Raw genomic sequence first — 23,934 nt, forward strand, 5'->3', positions numbered from 1 at the left:
CCCTTGCTCCCAGGGCGTGGCTCTGGCGGCTGGGGAGAGCAGGTGACACCTGAGAATGGAGATCCCTAAAGACTGTGACATGTTTTCTAGTCAGCGGTTCTCCAAGTGGGGTCCCTGGGACCTTGCTAGATTCTCGAGAGTCAAAACTTTCCACCATACTGTGATGTCCCTTGCTCTTCTCACCCTGGTCTCACAGGTGTACAATGGAGTTTTCTAGAAGGGACATGACGTGACATCATCATCCTGATGACTACTGTACTTATGTACTCTTGTGTTTAAAACATTTCTCAGTTTAGCCCTGGCTGGGTAGTTCAGTTGGTTAGAGTGTTATCCCTATGCACCAAGATTGAGTGTTCAATCCCCGGTCAGGGCACTTACAAGAATCAACTAATGAATGCATAAATAAGTGGGGCAGCAAATTTCTCTTTCTAAAGTCAATAAGTAAAAAAATTTAAAACATGCCTCAGTTTTAATTCTAATACAACGAATATTGAAAGCATAACACCTACGAACAAAATACTTGAGGCCTCCATAATTTTTAAGTTATTAAGGGGTCTTGAGACCAAACAATGCACTGCCGCATCAGAGGACCACACTCATTTCCAGCTCAGCTTGAGTCACAAAATGGGTACTTTTGAACAGGAGCGGCAAAGGCAGCTCAATTATTACTCAGTTGGGGATGGTACCCTTTCGCCTTGTACTGCCACCCAAAATGGCTAGAAAAAGTTTAAATTCCCCCACAGGCATTCCCCCACCTGAACCTCTCTGGCAAAATAAAATGGGTTTCTCACCTTTGAACCCAAAGGGTTCAGGGGCCAGGTTAGCAGGGAGAAAACACACTTCCCCAGCATTAGCACCCAGCAAAGACATACCTGAGTACCTGGGGGGAGTCGGGTACCATGCTACATGCTCAACAACGAACAAAGCTGATGTGGTCCCAGCCTTCCCACCCGGCCCCCAGCGTTCATTCTGGGGCAGAGGTGGATTACTCAAAAAAAAAAACACAAAAAACCCCACACACATACACACAGACAAACATGAGAAAACTGCGACTGTGAGTCACAGGGGCTGGGAAGGAGGTGTGCAAGGTGTTAGGAGGGAATCTGAGATGAGGGGAGGAAGGCCCTGGGGATGCAGGTGGAAAGGAAGCACCCTAACCAGCTCTTCCTGGCCAGCAGTCTCAGGTTAGAAACTGCCCGCAGGCCCAGCTCACTGGACAACTCAACAGCTCCTTGTTGAGCACAGTCCCACAGTGAGCCCTTTTGCAGGTGTGTGTGTGGGGGAGTTAGGGGTCTCCTCACCTCCCCAACACGACCAATGACCAATGCTCAATCTAAACAGCGTCCCTGAGAGAACTAGGGCATTTGGAGAGAAGGATTCAATCTTTTATCAGGGACAGAGGTCCATCACGGGTGATGAACACAATCCGGAGGCTGTCATGTGTGGAAACAACAAATGACCAAGAAATGGATGGAGGACAGGAGAGAAGACTTCAGAAATTAAAAACAAATAAAGAAGAAAGAAGGGGGAAAAAGGAAAGCCCTGGAGGGCCTGTCTAGGAGAAATCCTGAGGGAGCCCAGACTTGCAAGGAGCCATCCGGGGCCTTTGGCTCACTTTCCCTCCCTCTAAGCACCCACTCAATCCCTTGGGACCTGAAGGATTGCAGAAAGAGTCGCTACTGACAAAACCAAGTCAGAAGAGCCCTAGTAACTCTAGCAGAAGCGGGAAAACTTGAATTTTGCAACCAGAGTTGCAGACTGACACCTAAAGGATGCAAATGGGTGGTGGAAGGGCGTTGTTTCAGGCTGCAGCATCCCACAGTGTCAGCGGGAGGGGGACGGTGGATACAATCCGCCCCACAGCGCCTGGGCAACGCGCCCAGGAGCGCGTTCCACCTCCCAGCGGGGTGCCAGCTCCAGCCGGGACTAGGGCAACCAGGCGTGCGCCTGCGCGTGCGCAAAAGGCCCACCCACCCCCCTCTCCTCTCCAGGTGCGCTCGCGCTTCCGGCCTGCCATCTGGGGGCGGAAACTCCAGAGCTCGTGCATGCGCTTTCTAGCTCTCTTGCTAAGTCAGAGAGGCCCAAGGCTTCAGGTGATCCCGCCCCTCCCTCGCAGCGCTAGGCCAATCGCGCCGCGGTGGGCGTGATTTTCAAGAAGGAGGCCCGCCCACGCTCAGCTCAAGACCGGTAACGATTGGTTGGCGCCGCGGGCGCAGGTGCGCGCTTCCTATTGGGTGTGGACCGAGCGCGAGCCGCCGAGACATCCAAAGAGGCTGCAGGTGAACGCGCGCACGCGACGCGGCTCCCGCCAGGGTCGGGTGCGCGCACGAGTGAGCTTGCGGGGGAAGCTGCCGAGCGGGAGGCTGCGGCTCCTGTCGCCGGTGCTCCGCCCCCTCCTCCTCCTCCTTCGCGGGTGCCGCGGAGGCCGGGAGGGAGGGAGTCGCGTCTCCGCCCGCCGCGAGGCCAGTTGGACTCTCGGTCTTGCCGCGTAAGGAGCCAGCTGAGCAGAGCTCTGTGCGGAGACCCGAGCCGCAGCCGTCCCTCTGCAGGTGCCTGTGAGGAGGCTCCCGGGCCGCAGCCACGTCCAGAGCCCTCTGGCCGCTCACTCTCTCCCCGCGCTCCCGGGGGGCGGCCCGGCTGGAAGAAGCCGCCGCGGGGCCCGGCCTCAGCATGAACCGAAGCCACCGACACGGGGCGGGCAGCGGCTGCCTGGGCACCATGGAGGTGAAGAGCAAGGTGCGCGGGGCCCTGCCTTGGCGGAGCGGCCCACCTGATGGGAACGCGGGGCCCTGGGGAAGGCCAGCTCCTGGCCGGGGACGGCCTGGGGAGCTGCCCCGGCGTCCGGGGCAGTGGGGGGCGCAGTAGTGGGATTCGGAGACCAGAGATGGTGGATAATAAACTTGCTGAGAAGGGGAGGAGGGTAAGGCCTGTGTCTGCTCCTGGCCCAGGTAGGTAGAAGACCATTGGAGCACTTTATCTCGTTCCGTACATCTCAGTCGTGTTCGAGGATGGGAGTAAGGGCCAGGGTACACTCAAGCCGTTTGAACACAGAGTGGTTTCAAAACGTTTGGGGGAATTCCACCTCCCGGCCTATGAGTAAAAGGTATTGGGAACACCCGTGGTCACCAAGTGTTACCCCCTTCAGTGGTTCAGAGTTGCACCGGGAGGTGAAAAGAGAGCCCAGTGAGCTAAAGGGCCCTTTGAAAGTTAGCCTTTGCTTCTTGCTGGGGATTTTTCTGGCCCTAACTTTGGTATGCGTTGAATCTGTGAAATTAACACTATCACCTTTCGTTTGAGTAGCACTTTACAGTTTGAGCCTGGATGCTCTTTTCATTCCAGCATGCTCCTTCTCTCCTGAAGTGTTTTCATTCTTGACCAGCGGTATGCCAATTTGCTGATAATTGCTTCGGTATCCACTGAATTCCTAAACTGCCAGGCTCCCTGAGCAGGGTAGTGTATAGGGATTAGTTAGGGAATGCGTTCCAAAGGAGGGTTTGAGCTGGAATTTGAAGGTGATCCACAGCCACGGGGAACATTTTGAGCAAGTATTTCATGCATTGGAGAAATGAAAGGAGCTTAGGTTATCTAGTGTAATTCTTCGAGAAGACTGGGGATTAGAAAGGTTATGACTTCTCCAGGCTCTGCTTTTATGACAAAATCTGAGAGCCTTTTCACCGTGGAACTTCTAGGCTTCATAGAATACAAAAGAGAGGACACTGGCTGGGCCCCGAGTACATGTCACATAGAGCCCAGCCCGGAAGACCAAAACACATGAAGAGTAGGAGAGAGTAAAAGCATATCAACTTTAAACATAATGAAACATGGTTGAAGCTAAGACTCCTTAGAATGCAAGTGAAATAGGTTAAGGAAAGCTATTGGAGTTCTTGGAGCCCGTGGGTAGAATGGCTGTTATTATCTAGAGTTGATAGATAAAGTTCTGTAAGTTATTGTAATGAGATCACCACATCGAGCATATCTACATTCATTTTTTAACATCACTGTACAGTGTTATCTGTAACTTAACTCATGTATCAGGACAGGTACTAGTTTTTAGGAACCCTTCTGTTTAATAAGAACAGGAATGTAGTCAAAGCAGTTCAAGGCGTAAGCTCTTCCCTGTGTCCCCCGTAGAACTGTTGTAAGCAGATCAAAGAAGGGTCATGCTTAAAGTAAAGGTTAAGATGATTCAAAATATAGAAAGCTTTCCTTCTAGCAGTGTACTGGTGGTAGTGGTTGGTGCCCAAAGGTTGAATCTTCTAGTAGCATTTCTGTTTTAAATCTAGTTCAGTTTGTGGGAGTTGAGGTGAAGAAAAACACGGTATGGCATGATCTTAAAATGCAGTTTGTTGTCCTAGTCTTGGTAACAAGTCTTTAATTTTTTTTAATCATAGGGCGAAAATGAGTAGGAACCGTAGGTACACTGGTAAATACAACCAAACAGTAATTAATCTCTCGGACTAGGAACCCTTAAGCACTTGGGGACTGGAATTTCAGGCTTTCTTCCCGTCTGTCAACTGACCCATGAATCTGTCCCATGCTTCTGTCTAACCTGTATTATATATTTGGCCCGCCATATTGCACTTTTAGTGAACCCTGCCTCTTTTTTTAAAAGATTTTATTTATCTTTAGAGGGGAAGGGAAGGAGAGAGGGAGAGAAATATCAATGTATGGTTGCCTCTCTTGTGTCCCCTGCTGGGAACTGGCCTGCAACCCAGGCATGGGCCCTGACCGGGAATTGAACTGCAATCTGGTTCGAAGGCCCGTGCTCAATCCACTAAGCTGCACCAGCCAGGGCTGGACCCTAGCTCTTAAATAGAATCAAGGCATTCTGTGAAACCTGCAGGGAATGAAGCGTCATCCCGCTGTTACTGTGGCTATTGATAAATAGAAACAGTATGTTGATAAATAAAACACTCTTTACCATTTAAAAATATTGGGATGGATGTCTGAAACAATGTTCCTTTTTCACTGCTTTCGTGGCATCCAGCTTGTTACAGATGTCATCATGAAGAGGTTAGGTTGTGACCACAACTAGGTGATACGCAAATCCACACTTCAAAAGAAAAATCCCTTTTTCTTCTGCAGAGAAAACAGTGTCAACTTTATCGTCTTTGCTCACAGAAGGGAAAAATGGTACAAATAGGAGTAATGGGTAATGCAAATATAACTCTAGTTAAATTGTGATACCAGCTACCATGTGACTTGTTTGGTATCTTCCTGCTTCACCAGAGTTGGGAAAGTCCTTAATCAGTGATCAAGGTGGTGTCCTTTAATAACCTTGGAACAGCCTTTGAGCTGTACGTTTTCTAGTTATTATTCATGGACAAATAGTATGTTAAAATTAAGTTTGCATTTCTAGAATGTACCACAGGCGGTAGCAGAAGGCTGTTGATTCCCATTCTGGGTGATCAGGACAGACCAGACCAGGCTAAACAAGCTGGAAATGGTTTATGTAAAGAAGAGTTGTTGCCTGGTCTCAATTTTATCTCTCTCAGTATTTTTTCCTTATGTAGTAACAAGTTCTCTTAGTCCTACTGTGTTGATGCAAGAAGCATAATAATTTCTCTTTTTTCCCTGCTAACATTTGCAAAAGGGCACATCTACTGTGAAGCCGTACAGTTTTCCATTGTTTTTATCATAACATTTAAGCAAGGGGAAAAAAATGTTAGGCGAAGAATTTTCATCCAAACGCTTTAGCAAAAACATTGCAGCCCTAAAATGTTCAGTTATTAGATGTAACTCCCACTTCTGTGTCAGGGGAAGTGATAAACCCTGGGATGAATTCAGAAAGTGCTAGGAACCTTAGGTTGTGATATCAGAATTTAAAAAAATGAAGGGGAAACTATGACTTTTGATAACATCATAAGTAACTCTGATATTAAGGGTGTTCCGAGTTTTTATTTACTTTGAAATGAGGTGTGACTAAACTTTTTGAGAGGCCTCGGTGTGAGTCACCTTCTTTTCTTGACAAGTGTTAGTGTTTATGATTCAGGAATGTGTTTTGGAAACTTAATTCTTTATTAGAGGTAAGAGGTGGTTTTAGTGAGTTTTCATGTAAAACTAGTAAGTAGCGTAGGTATAAGCTCTTACTCTTGGAGCGAGAGTGGTAACTCCAGATCCCCATAGGGTCCTTGGGAAAATGAACTGGCACATTTGTAACCTCAAATTATTCTGTAAGGGGCTTTTTCTGCATGATGTTTATGGCTGTTTTAGTGGTACATTAGTACTTCTTATTAATAATAGCTACTTAGAGAAAAATGAGTTAAGCGTCAAACTCATTTGGTAAATGTCTGTTTACAATTTTTTTTAAAAGATTTTATTTATCTTTTTAGAGGGGAAAGGAAGGTGAGAGGGAGAGAAATATCAATGTATGGTTGCCTCTCGTGTGCCCCTGCTGGGAACTGGCCTGCAACCCAGGTGTGTGCCCTGGCTGGGAATCGAACTGTTATCCTTTGATTCGCAGGCCCACGCTCAGTCCACTGAGCTACACCAGCGAGGGTATTTGTTTAAAAATTTTTTAAATCAGCCTCAGGACTTAACTGTGTTTTCAATAACTGGTCTCCGCAGTGATTCCCAAGAGGGTGATTATACTCATGTGCTGCTACACTTTTTGAGGAAGGCCAGTCAGCCTTTCTTAGGTTCCCACATTTGGGGAAATGCCATGTCAGTCCCCTAGTAAGTCCTATAGTTGCTGCTTTCCAAGGACTAGAAGTCCGTCAGTCCTCAGTGCTGAGTACCGACCACTTGACCGACCCGGCATCTGGAGCACAGGTGTGATCTAGGGTAGGGAAGCGGACCTGAGACTCTGAAGTGTGAAGGTGACCATCGGCCCAGTGGAGACCTCGTGCGCTCCCCCTTGGTGTGATCCCGCAATACCTCTCTGATGTAACTCTTCTCCCTGTCCACTAATTGGTGAGCTTGTGCTCATTCGGTCTCCAGGGTCTACCCTGTGCCAAGCACACAAACACTTCTCCTGTTAATTGGATAGTTGTAGGACGTGTATTTGATGTACGAATAAAGCTTTTCACGGCATTGACACAGGGAAGGTGCTTATCTCTAGACCTATTTCGCATGCAGTACCCCTCCATTTGTGTCATGCTTAAAATGCCGAGAAGCTCATAGCCCTTTCTGTATGTTACCTGTTTTGCTGTCAATTCTTGCCACTTCCTGTGAAATTGCCATTTCTTTTTGTGGGGAGGAAACTGAGGTGCTTCTTGTGAGCCATCAGAAGAAAGACTTGGGCACAGCATCTCCCCCCCCCCCCCCCCCCCCGTGGCCTGAGTGAGGAGAGGATCTGGGATGCAGACAGGGCTGGAGGTGAGGCACTGCTCAGGACAGTCCCCAGGAAGGCCAGGGTACCCCAGGGATGGAGTCGAACCTGCATCTCTTTCTTGAAGGCGGTGCCTTTGAGAGACAACGGCAGGAAGGCGCATTCCCGTGCCTTGTGCTGTTTTGTCTCCAAGTAGTGAGGTTCCCAACAATACTCGGTGTCGCTGGAGCGATCTTGTTATTCAGGGAGTGAATATGCCTGGTAATTTTTCTACGGCATGCATTTTAAAATTGAGCCCTGTTCCTCTTTAAATTAACACGAGTTTATTGTATTTATAGTTCGGAGCTGAATTTCGTCGTTTTTCACTGGAAAGGTCAAAGCCGGGGAAGTTTGAGGAGTTCTATGGATTACTGCAGCATGTCCATAAGATACCCAACGTGGACGTTTTGGTCGGCTACGCCGACATCCATGGAGACCTGCTGCCTATAAATAATGACGACAATTACCACAAAGCTGTTTCCACGGCCAATCCACTGCTTAGGATTTTTATACAAAAAAAGGGTGAGTACCACTGTTTACAGTCATTGTGTTAGAAATAGAAGTAGTTTATTTTTCATTATCAGTAAGACACACAGACTTTGCCACAAACTTAATGATAGACATTTTGTATGAATCTTATCATAGTAAGTAACAAGTGGGTTTAAAACATTTTTGATATTGTTGGCTTGATAATTATCTTTACACTTCACTAAGTGTTCCCAGAAAAATTGTGCTTTTAATTACTTTAATTATAACCCTCTTAGACTTTTTTAAAAATAGAAATTAGGAATTTATTGCATCTTCAGAGAGTGAAATTGTGTCCACTCAAAAAGGTGTGGTAGAAAGAGGGTGGTGACCTTGGAGTTGAGGGAAACATCCCTGTTTCTGGGGGCAGCCACCTTTCAGGTGCTGTCTTTACCACTTAATTCGCACCTAACGGGAAGCAGCTTGTCCTTCCTGGGTCTCAGTGTCTCTTTCTACAGAATAAATGTATTATCTCACAGATTTGCCGGGAAGATTAAAGGAGCCAAGTGCAGTGCCCTGGCGTGTAGTGGGCAGGTGTCCAGTGAATGTTTCCTTTCCCTTTTAGGATATTTTTCATAAAATTGTCTAATTATCTGGAAAAGTAGTTAGCAATTCATTATTTTGGAAGAATGTAAACATTCACGTTAGTCTTGCAAAACCAACATTTGAAATAACCACTCCACGTGGCGAGCATATTTTAATGATTTTCCAGTCCTAAACTTTTTTTTTTTAACTTTGGACTTCCTTCCTGGGTGTGTTGGTCCCCCTGCAGATGGGTGGGTGGGCCTGTGCCGAATGCCCCCCTGCCTTTGGTAAATGAAGGGGTTGGTTCAGAAAGCCAGCGGGAGAGCAGCAGGCCCTGCATTGGTGGGGTGATTAAAGCCTGGCGGTGTTTGTAAACCAACCCAGGAAGCTGGAGAATGGGTAGGGTTACCCTTGGAGATGAAACTTTCTTTCCAATCAGTTGATAAGCACTGAACCACTCCCAGGGCTTTGAAATTCCACTGATTCTGTATCTTAGCTTTTCTGCATTTGGAGGAACTAAAGTCCTGCAGCATAGTAAACTGCCTCGGGTACTCTGTGTCTGTATCACTTCATTGTTTACAAAATACCGACAAACTCGTAATTTTCCTTAAGATCCCTCCCCCAGGTGAATTTTTTAGATGACAGGGGTGTGGTGCGATTAGAGGATTACGTCAGGAGATTGATTAATCTGGCTGTTGGGATGAATTGGAGTGAGCTGCAGAATATGGAAGAGGAATTGCCTTAGAAAATGGGTTTGGTTTTAGGGCAGAAAAGCACATCTGGCCGGTGAGTTTCAGCCATGGTAACCTAGGAAATTAGAAATACAAAGTGCAGACCACAGAGAGACCCTTAGAACACTGTGCGTGGTATGTTAGCGGAGATAGAGCGGTGGGGGGGGAGGGAAGGACAGAACACCGGAGTGGAATTTGTCGTTTTGAGCAGAGTAATAGAGATAATTGTCGAACAGTAGTCCTTTCTTGCTCGCAGTTGTCATTTTCATTAAAAATTTAGTTGCTTTTTGGAATGTGTATTCAGATGTAGAATGACTTTTTTTTTAACTTCTTTTATTATTATTTATTTATCTCAGAGGGGAAGGGAAGGAGAGAGGGAAAGAAATATCAATGTATGGTTGCCTCTCACGGGTCCCCTGCCGGGAACTGGCCTGCAACCCAGGCATGTGCCCTGACTGGGAATCAATCCTGCCATCCTTTGGTTCGCAGGCTTGCGCTCAATCCACTGAGCTACACCAGCCAGGGCTCAACAGAAATTTTTAAAATATAAATTTAAGCCCTGGCTGGTGTGGCTCAGTGGATTGAATGCGGGCCTGCAAACCGAGTCTCAGGTTCGATCTCCAGTCAGGGCACATGTCTGGGTTTCAGGACGGGTCCCCATTTGGGGGGTGCACATAGGAGGCAGCCACACATTGATGTTCTCTCTCTCTTTCTCCCTCCCTTCTCCTCTCTCTAAAAATAAATAATAAAAAATGAAATATAAATTTAATACAAAATGTGAATTAAGCAAAAAGAATTAACATCAAGTTGGTCCATTCATTCCTGCTTAAAACCTGGTACTGGCTTTTCATTGCATCCAGAATAAGCTCCTTTCTGATGCCTTTGCAAGCTCCTTGCCAGGTCCCTCCACTCCCTCAGCACAGCCAGCCACACTGGCCTTCTGTCGCTGTCCCTCAGGCTTGGTTGTCGTCTCTGCGTTCGTACTTGCTTTTTCTTCTAGGAAGGCTTTCCCTCCGGCCCTTTCCACCTTCAGATCTTAGCTCAGAGAACTTGGAGGGGCCCTTCTGACCACCCTGGCTCAAAGGCCACACCCCCCACCTTCGGCAGATTATCTACCCTCTGAAGACCTGGAATTCAGAGTTTCTTTAAAGAGCTCACAATTGAATGCATAAGTTACTTAATAGCCTGGGCTTGAAGATAGTGCTGGAAAGTTTTATATTTTATAGTAGTTTGTTAGAAGAAAATCCCCATACTCTGTTTCTAGGGCTGTTATCATGGAAGCAAAAACAAAACAAAAAACCTGATATCTGAAAAGTTATTTTCACAGAGAGGATTCCCAGGTCTTTTGCCAGCCCCTGCCCCCACTGGAGTTTAGGGTGTCCTTATTTATTTGAGAGAGAGGAAGAGAAGGTACAGAGTAGATTTTCCCTCGTTTAGATCACTATTTTGTGGCCAACAGTATTAGAAAATAGTCAGAGGTTGTACCTGTAAAGAATACTCCGGTTATTCCTGTAGGTTTGGAAGACAGCCAGGCAAATGTGTATTTTAAAAAAGCTTCCAAGCCAGTCACGGTGAGCGGCCAAGTCTGGGGCCCGCTGACATGCGCAGATCCCTCGCCAGAGCTGATCGGATGTGCACGCCACGGCGGGACCCACTCTTAAACGATGTTCAGCAGATGCGTGCACATCTTGGGTCCAGTCAAAGGGGCTGTTGGAAACACCGGAGGGGACTTGCCTCACCGTCGTCTCGCGCAGGATGTGCGTTGTGATCCGCACACCCGTCCCGGGCTGGCTCCCGAATGGCCTCTGAGAACAGGGAGCGGACATCATTTTGTAGACACGTCTTCAGTTATATTATAAGGAATCAGGGTTTAATTTAGAAATGGTCTCAGGCATATGCATTTTAATAGTACCTTGTAAAAAAACGTTTAATAGAAGATACAGCCTCAGAGGTTAAAAGTTGGATAAAAAGGAATTGTGGGGTAACGTCTCAGAAGATGACACCAGTTCTCAGGACAGAAACTGGAAGCCACTTGCTTCAGTCGCCAAGGCTGCTGTAATTGTTTTCCAGGTGTAATTCCCTATCTCTGCTGGCTCTGCCCCAGGCCCGGTCCCACCCTCAATTGCAGCAGCAGGCCTCTTCCTTCTCCACCTTTCGGCCAGAGAGAGAGAAAAACCGAACCCTTGGATTTTTCCCTCATTGCTCTCAGGCTGAAGTCCATAATCCTTAGTACTTCCTTGGAGGCCCTGTTGGAGGCCCCCCTTGGTCTGGGGGGGCCCATGGCTGCCTCCCACTTGGCTCAGGACTCCTCCCTCCCCCTTCCTCCTGCCCTTTAACCTCTCCACAGTCACAGGCCCCATAATGAGGTTTCTGTCAACAAACCCACTTGCATATATGGGTGAGCCCATTAGCCTAATGGAACTGAAAAATCCCGATTGCCCGGTGAGGTAGGTGTGTAAGGTCCCAGAGCGTTGCGTTCCTCACATGCTTGTGGTACTGATGCCGGTGTGAGCGTGCTGCCTGCCAGTCCTGGAAAAGTCCAGCACGTGCAGCAGCTGCGTCCCTGCTCACTCCCTGGTAACGGGGATAGATGACTGCGTTCCCAGTTTGCGTGTGTGTTGGGCTGCGCTGCACTTTGCATCCTCGTTTTATAGATTACTTTCTGTTAAGGAAAGTTTGCTGTGAACACTATGCCCTGTTAACGCCAGCAGTGTCCTCATCTTGCGCCACTTGATTGTTATTTTCTCTTGTGCTGGATTTAATCTCGTGGAGTTTCGTGCAGTGACCTGCTGTACAGGCAGCCTGGCAGCAGTCAGCTAGGCTGTATAATAGCCTAGGAGTGCAGCTGGTTACGCCGTCTAGGCTCATGCAAGTCATCGTGAGGCTCACACCACGAGGACATCACCTAAGGATTGATGTGTTTTTTTTCGAGTGCATCCCTGCTGTTAAGCAGTGCGTGGCTGCTCATTGGACCTTTGTCTGCCCCTCCTGTTCTCCTCTTTATTCATTGTCTTCTGTGCCTGCATCACTCTTCCCACCCTTCTATCTGATTCGCTGCTCTTCTTCCCAGGGTCTCAGTGTGATGCTCGCTGACCTGGAGGAGCCTTGCTCCCAGACCCAGGCCAGGTGCCCATTTATATATTTGCACTGCAGTGGAGGTCTCAGCTCTTGGCGTCTCTGTGATACTTGAGTCATTTGGAGTTGTTAAGTGCCATTCAAACTGTAAGCGCCAGGAAAGCAGGTACCTTGTCTGCTTCGTTCATTGGATCTGCAGCACAGATCACAGTGCTTGGCCACATACACAGTGCTTCTTCAACATTTGGTAATAGATTTTTCTTCTTAGGAAGCAAACTTTGAATATTGCTTTATTTTTAATTCTCACCTAAGAACACGTTTTCATTACTTTGAGAGAGAGAGAGACAGACAGACAGACAGACATCAGTGTGACAGAGACATCAATTGGTTGTCTTCTCATATGCACCCTGACCAGGGATTGAACTTCAGTCTGGGTATGTGCCCTGATGGGGAATCAAACCCACGACCTTTTGGTCTGTGGGTTGATGCTCCAACCAACTGGGCCACACCAGCCAGGCTGAATATTGCTTTAAGTGGTGTTTAATCCTTATGAAATTCCCAGATCTATTTCATGTAACCATTTTGGATTAGAACAAGGGTTGGCAAACTAAGGCTTGCTGGCTGTTTTGTAAATAAAGTTTTCTTGGAACACGGCCATGTTCCTTCCTTAATGGACTGCCTGTGGCTGCTTTTGCAACAGAAACTGTGTGGCCTGCGATACCTAAAATATTTACTGTATAAACTCTCCAACCCCTGGATCAGGACAGTTTCAAAAACTATTTTATTTTTACCCTGTCTTCTCACTAAACTTCAAATGGGTCATCTCGAACTTGCTTGACGGCTGTTCCATGAACAGTTCCTATACACAGATTTCTATTTTGTTACTATACACGGATGCTGATGGGTTTACATGCAGCTTTTTTCATTTTTCCAGACTCGCTTTTCACCCACCATAGGCTTTTATTTCTTGTATCCTTGCCCACCACTCACTGGTGGACTGTTGCCCCTCACTCTGAATGTGTAACTTCGGAGGCTCTGGGGACTGAGGAATGAGAGAACCAGGCTTTTCAGAATTGATGTTTAAAGAGGAAGGGGTGCAAAAGGAGAGCCTGTGAGTAAAGTGCAGGAGCTTTGGAGTGGGAAGAAGTGAGACAGCTGCTTTGGCAGGTCAAGGGCCTTGTAGGTGGGCCCTGGTCGGATCCCGGCAGCGGAGAGTTTCAGCGCAGCGGCAGGCTCGGGATAAGTGGGGTGTTGCCGCATTGTGCACTGTTGCGTAAGCCTGGTTTGTGTAAGTGGAAGGTTGCTATGGACCAGGTTCCCAAACTTCCCGTCATGCGCAGAGCTCTGGGCTTTGGTAGACATGCTCGGGTAGAAAGTGAACTCCTGTTCCATGCGGACGTTCGTTCACCTTTACACTTTAAACTAACACCCTGCACCCTGGCTTCTTGCCCAAATATTTTTTCCCAGTGCCTGGAAACTGATTAGCTAGATGGGAGAACAAAGGTGCCTTTGTACAGGGGCATATTGCTTTTGAGAATTTAGCAGGGAGCATTCAAACAGAGACTGGATGCGATGCCAAATTATGCAGATTTGGGTCTTTTTTGGTCAGGTTTCCCATGAATAGGTATGTAGGCAGCCTAATTTTGTTCCCAGTTTGTATGGTCTGGAGTTTTCCTTGTATTTATTATGTGGGCTTTTTAACTTGATTGTTTTAAAATCAAAATATGTAATTTTGAAAGAGAACATTTAGAAGATAATTGTTGTTAGATTTTTGGTCAACTTTTGCTAAAAAGATTCTTGTGGCAATGGATTTATTTCCAAAGCCAAATTATAAATAAATTTCTGCCTCTGTAAGAACACAATAGAAATACTTTATCTATAAATGAGACAAAATTATCTCCAGGAGAGGAAAATGCCAAAAAAAGAAAAAAGAAAAACATGAAGTATCCCTAGTCTTGTATATTTCTCTGAAACTAACTTTAAAAAAAAAAAGACTTTACTTATTTATTTTTAGACGGGGGGGGGGGGGGGGAGAAAGCGAGAGAAACATCAGTGTGTGGTTGCCTATCCTGTGCCCCCAACTGGGGACCTGGCCTGCAACCCAGGCACATGCCCTGACTGGGAATCAAACCGGCGACCCTTTGGTTCACAGGCCGGCACTCAGTCCACTGAGCCACAGCAGCCAGGGCTGAAACTAACTTTTGAAGAAGGTTCAGGTAGTTTGAGAAGAACGCTGCAGTTCTCCCTGCCCTGACACGAGTCCACACTGAGCATGCGCTCTGCGAATGTGTTGGGTGTCGTGGCCTCGAAAGAGAACCTGGGTCCAGCCTTTTCTCCGTGACCCGTTCTGTCCCCTTCGTCGCTGCGTGTGTGAAGATGGTGGCAGTTACCAGTGTAGGAGGGGTGAGCGGCGTGGGGAGAGCACAGACCGAGGTCCCGGAGGGGTGGCGAGCTTCCTCTCCCCGTAGCAGTGGCGCGACACCAGGATTTTTTAACTGGTTTGGGGTCGTGGTGAGGGGGCTTTTGCCTCTTTTTTATCCCCTCTCTAGTCGGTTTTGAAATGTGATTTCACCGTTTGTGCCTGCTGTTAATTGCGTTTCCTTCTCTGATGGGGAAGGCGGCCTCCCTTCCGCAGTGTGGTTCGGGGGTGTCTGCGCTCGGCGCCCCGTTTCCCTTAGTTTACATCGAAGATTATAAGTTGTTGGCTTGAAGAATGAATTCAGCCCCCCCAGAGGTTATTTAGCTCGAATAGGCTTTCGTTGTTGTTTTACTGGTGTATTTAAAAATGGGAAGATTTTTACCTAAAAAACATGAGTCTGGCAAATTCCTACAGTACAGGAAAAAAAAAACTGCCTGAAGAGAAGAGCAGCTGTGTCATAAAATGGGGCAAAATGTATTTTAAGTAACTTGTTTGAGAATGTTACCAGGACTTCCCAGAATTTCATTTGCCATACTTAATGTTGTTTAATTGTTATTGAGTTACTGAGCTTTATCAAATTTAGCTTGAACATTCAGTTATTTTATGACGTGTGCTCGAGAGGGCCACCTAGTGGTTTTTTCTGATACAGCATATCATTTGCACTACATTTCGATCCGCTTAGAATAATATTTAACTAGTGTGTTTATGTACCGAATACATGTAAGTCATTCTCTCTGTACGATTCAACTGTAAATAAATGGGTGTTTTCACAGCATTTCTATAATTATTTTGTTTTATTTTTAAACAGAAGAAGCAGACTACAGTGCCTTTGGTACAGACACATTAACAAAGAGGAAGAGTGTTTTAACCAATGTATTGCGTCCTGACAACCACAGGAAAAAGCCGCATATAGTGATTAGCATGCCCCAAGACTTCAGACCGGTGTCTTCTATCATAGACGTGGATATTCTCCCAGAAACGCATCGCAGGGTCCGCCTTTACAAGTACGGCACCGAGAAGCCCCTCGGGTTCTACATCCGAGACGGCTCCAGTGTCAGGGTCACGCCGCACGGCCTAGAGAAGGTGCCGGGGATCTTTATATCCAGACTCGTCCCGGGGGGTCTGGCTCAGAGCACAGGACTACTGGCCGTTAATGACGAAGTGTTGGAAGTGAACGGCATAGAGGTTTCAGGGAAGAGTCTGGACCAAGTGACAGACATGATGATCGCAAACAGCCGCAACCTCATCATAACGGTGAGGCCCGCGAACCAGAGGAACAACGTCGTCCGGAACAGCCGGACCTCCGGCAGCTCCGGCCAGTCTACGGATAACAGCCTCCCTGGCTACCCGCCGCAGACAGAACCGAGCTTCGAGCCGGAGGACGAAGACAGCGACGAAGACGACCTGGTTATCGAGGATAACGGGGCGCCGCAGCAGATCCCCAAAGCCGTTCCCAACGCGGAGAGCCTGGAATCGCTGACGCAGGTGGAGCTCAGTTTGGAGTCTGCGCAGAACGGCTTTATTCCTTCGGGCGACGGGAGCCTAGCGCCGGTAGCCAGCGGCACCAACACTGAGTTTGAAACGCGCGTTCCAGACCAGAAACTCTTAGAAGAAGACGGGACAATCATAACACTATGAAACCACTGGCCGAGTGTTTTCTGAGTGAGGACACCGTTGGGACCTGTAGATTGGGCTCGTGGAACGCATACATACCTCTGAACCAGTGACCCGGAATAGGCATGTGAAACAAGAATATTGCAAGTTTCAAATGTTATTAAGATAGTAGGTTGATAATTGCTAATATAAACTTGGGAGGGTCAGAGGTGCATTTAAGTCTGAATCAAAGGGGCCTTTGCTGATGCAATTATGTGCTTTTGCTGTTTTGTGTGCGGAGAGCTGGATGTGTGAGCACATTCTCGGAACCGTGTGAGAGGACTAGATCATTTCCGTGTGAAGTGGTTGCGTATTTAACCTGCTGTGCAGAGCCCAGTTAATTTTTCCTTTATATATATATACATATTTTAATTCTAATGTGAAAAAAGTCTGATTCTATCTTTTGGTACCTTGGGGACCTTACCTTAGCTCCTATGTTCTCTGTATTTTATTTTGATTTTTTAATGTTGTTCTTCTGTTGGGATTTGTAATGAGTAATTTTTTTCAAGTGCTTTTTTCCCCCTAATTTCTAAGAAATCACATCAGTTGACCGTTTTTAGGAGTTGTTTCCTATGTTGTAAGGCATCGAAACGGTGTTCCCAAATCAAGAAACTCTTAACAGTTGTTCAGACCCACGCTCGTCCATCCTGTAGTGTGGCGTTCACACTCACAAACTCACTCCAAATGGGTGTAACTCTGTGTTGGGAACCGTAGTCCCGAGGCGCTGGGCATGTGGGAGACTCTCCCTTGACCTCGGCCTCTCCTTGACCTCTTCCCCTCCGCATTCCCCATCTCACTGAAAACCGTCCTTTTGGTGGTTTGTGTGTGTTGTTGGTGTGCTTTGTATACTCTTTAATGTATACAAGTAATGTGAATCATTTTGAATTAAAAAAAAAATGCACCCGGATGAAGAGATTTTTACACACAGGACAAACTTGTGCACTTTTTATATGAACAATTTGGGTTTTCTTTCATGGGATTTCTAGGAACACTGCCTACACTTTATGAAAATTATATAGTATTCACCTTTGACAGGTAGAGTTTGTCACTATTAATTTTATGAGGATATTTATTACTTTCCAATGCATCCACTTAGAACAAGTTAAGAGTAAGGCTGCTAACTTTGGTTCCTTGCCTGGCTTTACTGTCTGGCGTGCACAAACACCGCAGTATGCTTGTATATAGAAACTAAGAATAGTGTGGAGTACGTAAGTCCCCTTATGTACTTACGGATATTGCTCTCAGTTATTTATTGATTAATTTTATGGTAGGGCTCGTATGGATACCTTGTAACACTTGTGTGCTATTGAAACAATGAAGAATCCAAGGACTCCGTTTTGAAGGTTATTTTCTCTCTATGGTCAAATGTATGAAGAAGTAAAGTCATGATTAAATGAAGATCACTAGACTCAGAATACTGAAACGTATTTTTGTTCACATTACCACTGAACACATCATCACTACACCGCTAACTATTCAACAATGTATATACCGCAATGTACGTTTTCTTGAATTCACCCAAGTTCTTCCACGACGAACCACTGCTGTTTTTGAGTGGCATTCCAGCTTTAGCATTCTGCGAGTTTTGCAAGTTTGACTCTTGAATGGCAAAGCAATAATGTGTAAGGTTAAATTCATTGATAAGCAGGGCCAGGAGTTCAGCATTTTAAGTAAAAACACTTTCACACACTACCTCTCTCTGTCTCTCTTTCTTTTTTCAACAAAGTTTTAACATCAGAACTTTTCTTGTGGGGGAAAACACTTCAGGGCTTGACTTTTTGTACAAATTTTAACTGTAAAATACAGATTCATCCTGTGTGTGGTATTCATGAAAACGAGGGTCGAAAGCTGCTAGTGTGTCTTGTTTTAATCGTCAGTGGTGTTTTCAACTAGATCTCATGTATTGGTAAAATAATTGATTACTTAGACATATTGTAAAACCAATAGATCTTGGTTATACAATAAAATGTCATTTCATTGGTTGTCTGAATCAATTATTTCAAGTGTATCATCATTAACAAAAATATCAGTGGATTCAGCACAAAATTTTCTAGTACTGAATGTCAAGCTTAACTGTGAATTTTGTTCTGTACCTTTAAGTAAGTTTATGATAATGTTCTCATGTGCTATCAACAAATGTATGTACTTTTTGTGAACTATGAATTTTCTAATTAAATTTTACATACGACAACATGATTTTTACATGGATGATACTTTGTTTAAACTATCAAATGTCAGTATTTTACTACAATTTTATTATAAAATGTACATTATCATTAACTGAACTTTGATTTTAAAAATCAAATTAGCTTTAGTTGTATATTATTTTTTACAAATAAAAATAGACTTGTATAAAGGCTACTTTCTTGTTTGCAAATATATGAAAAATCACCCAATGATTATTTACCCAGCACCCAGCACATAAGTTATAGCAAAGTCCTGACACCCTTAACTTTTAATTTAATTTAACTTTATTTATTTGTAGAGAGAGGGGAAGGGAAGGAGAAAGAGTGGGAGAGAAACATCAGTATGTGGTTACCTCTCATGTGTCCCTTACTGGAGACCTGGCCTGCATCCCAGGCATGTGCCCTGACTGAGAATCAATCCAGTGACCCTTTGCTTCACAGGCCTGCGCTCAATCCACTGAGCCACACCAGCCAGGGCAACTTTTAATTTTTAAATGATAAACACCAAATTGTATGTGCATCCACTATGATTACGTATGGACTGGAAGATAGCATTGAAAATGCAGTAATTCTGATAAAGTGAAAAATTGTGCATGTTCATTCATCCAGAGTTATCATTTAGGTGAAGGTTATTCTAAACAAGAAAAAAGTAGTTTGTAATATGACAGTTTATCTTGCAGAACTCAAATTCGCTTAGTTTTACTTTTTATTGCTACCTCGTATGGATTGAATTCAATTTATACTGAAAAATGTAAAAGGCCTGAGATGAAACAGGCCATCTCTAGTCTCAAATTAGCCCCGCTGCCATTGGCTTGGTGGATCTCTGGCCTCTTGGTCTCTTGCACGGACCCCTCCGCTAACTGGTGTGAAGGACAGCAGTCCTGATCCCTTCCCCCAGTTAAAAACAGATTTGAAGTCCTCTGAGTAAAGATTCAACCCCCTGTTTATAGACCTCTTCACACTATGGACTGGTACCCATTGGGCTGCATCTCACACTCGGTGTTCCTCTTGATTTCAGGGTCCATGGCGTTGTACTAAAACATCCATTTCACCCCCAGGTGTGACCCCAACGCACACTTGGGGGTGAATCCCTGCTTAACAGCAACATGTGTCTTAACATGCGTCTTAAATCCCTGCTGCATTTCAAGTTTCCAGTCCGGGCAGAAATAAAATTTGATTTTGAAGTCACAGAAATTTACAAGGAAAGGCCAGCCCCTCTGGTTGCGTACCCACCTTAAGGTGCTTGAATTCCTGGTTAACAATAGGTAATTGTCGGCTTTGCCTGTCCTGTCTTTAGATGGGTGGGGATGGATGGTTTAACTGTGGGTAGGGAACTTTGGCAGGTGAGGTCTCCTAAACAGGTTTGGGAGGGCCTTCCTTATGAGACTGAAGGCTTTGACTTGACTTGTGGTAGCATTTCACTTAGGTGGCTGTACTGGGTAAGCTCCAGGTTGTGCCTCCTAGCTGTAGTTAAGGTCACTGACACAAATTCGGTGTCGATGGCGTGGATGTCTGGCTGTTGGGAGGTAAATAGAAAGGAAATTAATCTGTTAGGTTTCATTGTTTGAAGTCCTCCTTATGTGGTATAGCAAGTCCTTTCCTAAAGACAAGACTTAGGTAATATTTTTAAAGCTACTATGTTTACCTAGTTACTTTGCAACATTTGATGTGTATTTTATCAATACTAAAATTCAGTGGAGTTCATGTTTTCTTTACAAGCTATGTTTAGGTGTTTTCTCATTCTACATAACACTCTTTTGGAAATGGTATTTATCCCCAAACCATCTGATCTCCATGTCATAGAAAACCACTATTTTCTAGTTTATTATAATTATCTTCATTCTAAGCCCAAGGGTGGCTAACAAAATTATTTAATACATTTAGTATTAGTAAAAAAACTTTAAAATTTTTAAATCATACAAACAAATATGTAAACTCATTCTTTAAAAGAAGAGGCTAAAGTCCTTTTTTGACCACTAATGCGTACTGTACTTTGTCATAGAAGAATCAAATCGGCTTAAACTAAGACCAACTATAGTTTATCATCTAAGTGGGCGCACTTTTGAGAGAGCGGGCGTGCTCAAGTGCCAGGCCAACCGTTCGGTGGCCACGGGGACTGCCCTGTTGAAGGCGCTCTAGCAGAATGCCTTTCAAACATTTTTGGAACTGTGACCCTCGGTGAGAGACACCCTGAGCACTGTGATCTCACACACAGGTGCGTGTGTGTGTGTGGGTACGCGTGCATATACACACATGTAGAATTGAAAGTTTCACAAGGCAAATATTCCAGGGAAAATGCTCTGGTTTCCTAGTCCATTTAAAAATATATTTTATTTTATTTTTTTTGAGAGAGGGAAGGGAAGGAGAAAGAGAGGGAGAGAAGCATGAGGGTGTGGTTGCCTCTTACGTGTCCCCTACTGGGGACCCGGCCTGCAACCCAGGCATGTTCGGGTTGCAACTGGGAATTGAACCGGTGACCCTTTGCTTCACAGGCCCATGCTCAATCCACTGAGCTACACCAGGCAGGGCCCATTTTAAAAAAAATGTTTAAAAATAAACATCCAAACCATTTCCGGATGCACTATTTGAAGAACACATTTGAAACACTTTGCTTCCCACTTGATATAGATTTGCCGTGGAAAAACATTAGTATTTTTTTTTCCTGAGGTGGGGAAAACACTATTGCTTGCTTTCTTTTTTATTTTATTTTGAAATAATCAAACCTAGGAGAGAGCTTCATGGAAAGTACTGTTTGCATCCTTCATCCAGGCCATACCCCGTTTGCTTTACATAGTCTTTCCCGAAACACCTGAGAATCGGTTGCAAAGGTCATCGCCCCTGAACCCCAACAGGCAAGAATATGCTTGTGTTTCTTAAGGACAAGGACACCCTATTCATTTTCTGATAGAACCACTGTTCTGTCAAATTTAAAAATTAACATAGAGAAACTACACTAGACTCTCACCACTTGTCCCCATAATGTCCTTTAGAGAAATGTCCCCTTTATCCAGCACCCAGTCCGGGGTCATGTATCACATTTGGGTGTCACATTTCTTGGGTCTCCTTTAATCTGGAATAATTCTTCAGTTTTTCCTTTTTTTTTTTTTAAGATTTCTAAAATTGATTTTTAGGGGTGGAGGGAGAAAGGGAGAGAAACATAGATGTGTGAGAGAAACATCAACTGCTTGCCTCTTCCACGCCCCCAACTGGGGACCTGCCCACAACCCAGGCACGTGACCTGACTGGGAATTGAACCAGCGACCTTTTGGTTCATAGGTCAGTGCTCAACTCACTGGGCCACACCAGCCAGGGCCTCAGTTTTTCTTTATCTTTCATAATATCGACGTTTTTGAAAAGTAAAGACAAATTGTTTTGTAGGCTGCGCATTAATTTGGATTTGTTTCTTCATCGTTAGATCTGTTATGTGTCGGGCCAGAATGGCGCGCAGACGATATTATGTCCTCATCATCACTTTATTTCTGTGCGGTTGGCGTTAAGCACTTTCTGAACGGGAAAAACCCTCTTGCATTTTGTGCGTTGGCCACCATTCTAATTTTTCTGATGCCGACAAAACACCCAAATTTGTTCTACATCTTCAGTTGTTTTCTAACTGAAGGAAGAACAGAAAACGTGAAGAAACGGCACGAGTATTCTTTCAGAGTCACTCAATTCACTGCCTCTCTGGACCCAGGGATATTCGCTCTGGCAGCGAAGGAAAGGCCCCGAAGGAAGTCTCCTCGTGCCCGCGGGCACGTGCTCAGTGCCCACGGGAAGCTTCTGCCTCGGGGATCCTGGGAGGACGAGCAAAGCCAGCCCCAGCTGCACCCATTGAAAGGATGCGCAGGCCCATGGAGCTGAGGAGTCGGCCGGGACTGCGCACAGACGGCGCGTGGCAGGCTGCCTGGTAGGACTTCCTGCGCCCCTGGGGACGCCCTGCATCTGCTCAGCCCAAACAGGACAGTCCTCGCGGGGCTGCTGCATGTTGGAGACGTGGCTAAGTGGCTACGAGGCCAGTGGCTACTCTGTGTTACAGCACCAGCTCGAATCTCCCCATTTTTTGCTTTGCTTTTCTCCGTCTGCCCTTGTCTCAGGCCAGTTACCCCCTTGTGGTGGCAAACACGGCCTTCAGCAACTCCATGGACATTGCATCGTTTTTTAAAAAGACCTTATTCATTTAGTTTTAGAGACGGGAGGGAGGGCGAAGGAGAGGGAATTGATGTGTGAGAGAAGCATCACACAACCCGGGAATCAAACCGACAACCTTTGGGTTGGCAGGTGACGCTCAGCTCAACAGCTCACCCGGGAGGGAGACCCCCCCCAACCCTGCCCACACTGATCACAACCAAGTCTCAGAGTGCGTCCCTCTGGCCCTGTCTAGGTCATGGGCCCGCATAAGGACTGGGTTGGCAAGGGGCAGCTCCCCAAAGGCCAATCAGGGAAGCAGGGTGCTGTCACCACCCAGAAAGGAAGGATGCCCCCCCAGAAGTCGGGGCAGTGGTTGGCACTTGCAGCTTTGTTTCCGAAGTACTGGGGCATCCATTTTTCAGAAAAGAGGGAGTTAAACGCACAGAGTCTGATGGGAACAAAAGAAGAAAACAGTAGTCCTCTAGCAAAGAAAAATGGAGAAGGTGGAAATGTTCTGAATTGGAGGGAAAAGTTTAAATTTCATCAGAATAACACTTGGACCTGTGTTTCTGGGTATTGTTGTTGGTTTTTGTTTTATTTAACTAGATCTGATACAAGTCTAATATATAAAAAATATATAAATCTGCCCTGGCTTGTGCAGCTCAGTGGATAGAGTATGGGCTTGTGAACCAAAGGGTCACTGGTTGGATTCCCAGTCAGGACACATGCCTGAGTTGTGGGCCAGGTCCCCAGTAGGGGGCGCATGAGAAACAAGCACACATTGATGTTTCTCTCGTTCTTTTTCTCCTCTTCCCCTCTCTCTCTGAAAATAAATCAATACAATCTTTTAAAATTAAAAAAAAAAGAATATAGAAATCCAATAGAAACTTCAATCTGAAATGGCAGAAAGTTCAAACGTTATTACTTTTGAATTACAGAGATGAGGGTCACAGGTCTTAGAGCAACGAGTAAATTCAAATTTTCCGAGGAGCCAGAGTGGGCAGGGTAGGGGGCGCTGGTCACTCGGGGCCTCTCCCTCCCCCCCTCTCTGTACGGCCCCCCATTGCTGCCACGGGTGGGGGGGGGGTGTAGACCCAGAGCTGTGAGCTCTTCCACCTTTTCAGAGAATGTCAGAGATCCAGAATTGCACGTCGAGCAACCTGATTTTTTAAAAATGTTTCAACTTTATTTTCGATTGTAGTTGGCATACCGTATTACATGAGTTTCAGGTGTCCGCCATCGTAAGTCAACATTTATCTACCACACGAAGTGATCATCGCAGTGACTCTAGTCGCCCTCACCTGTCACTCTGCCCCCCCCCATGCTGTGCTTTACACGCCCACGACTTAGTTTATCACTGTCTCTTTATCCCCCCCGCCCTTTTCT

The 23,934-nt window shown here is 45.8% G+C and overlaps 1 protein-coding gene across 1 annotated transcript; it reads left to right on the forward strand.

Moving 5' to 3' along the window:
* The first annotated feature begins 2,289 nt into the window (after nt 1-2,289).
* PARD6B (par-6 family cell polarity regulator beta) lies at nt 2,290-18,445 on the forward strand. Its single transcript, XM_037167344.2, has 3 exons — nt 2,290-2,736; nt 7,609-7,831; nt 15,393-18,445. The coding sequence occupies exons 1-3, from the start codon at nt 2,671-2,673 to the stop codon at nt 16,220-16,222; spliced, it is 1,119 nt and encodes a 372-aa protein (XP_037023239.2). The 5' UTR covers nt 2,290-2,670; the 3' UTR covers nt 16,223-18,445.
* Nucleotides 18,446-23,934: the final 5,489 nt, after the last annotated feature.

Source organism: Artibeus jamaicensis, unplaced genomic scaffold (assembly GCF_021234435.1).
Source record: "Artibeus jamaicensis isolate MK-2021 breed Jamaican fruit bat unplaced genomic scaffold, CSHL_Jam_final contig_685, whole genome shotgun sequence".
NCBI classification, from domain to species: Eukaryota; Metazoa; Chordata; class Mammalia; order Chiroptera; family Phyllostomidae; genus Artibeus; species Artibeus jamaicensis.

Bases quoted from the DNA above. Each gene is read 5' to 3' on its own strand.
- PARD6B (XM_037167344.2), top strand. From the start codon at position 2,671: ATGAACCGAAGCCACCGACACGGGGCGGGCAGCGGCTGCCTGGGCACC. The intron at 2,737-7,608 runs GTGCGCGGGGCC...TTGTATTTATAG, and splicing joins CCATGGAGGTGAAGAGCAAG to TTCGGAGCTGAATTTCGTCG. The intron at 7,832-15,392 runs GTGAGTACCACT...ATTTTTAAACAG, and splicing joins GATTTTTATACAAAAAAAGG to AAGAAGCAGACTACAGTGCC.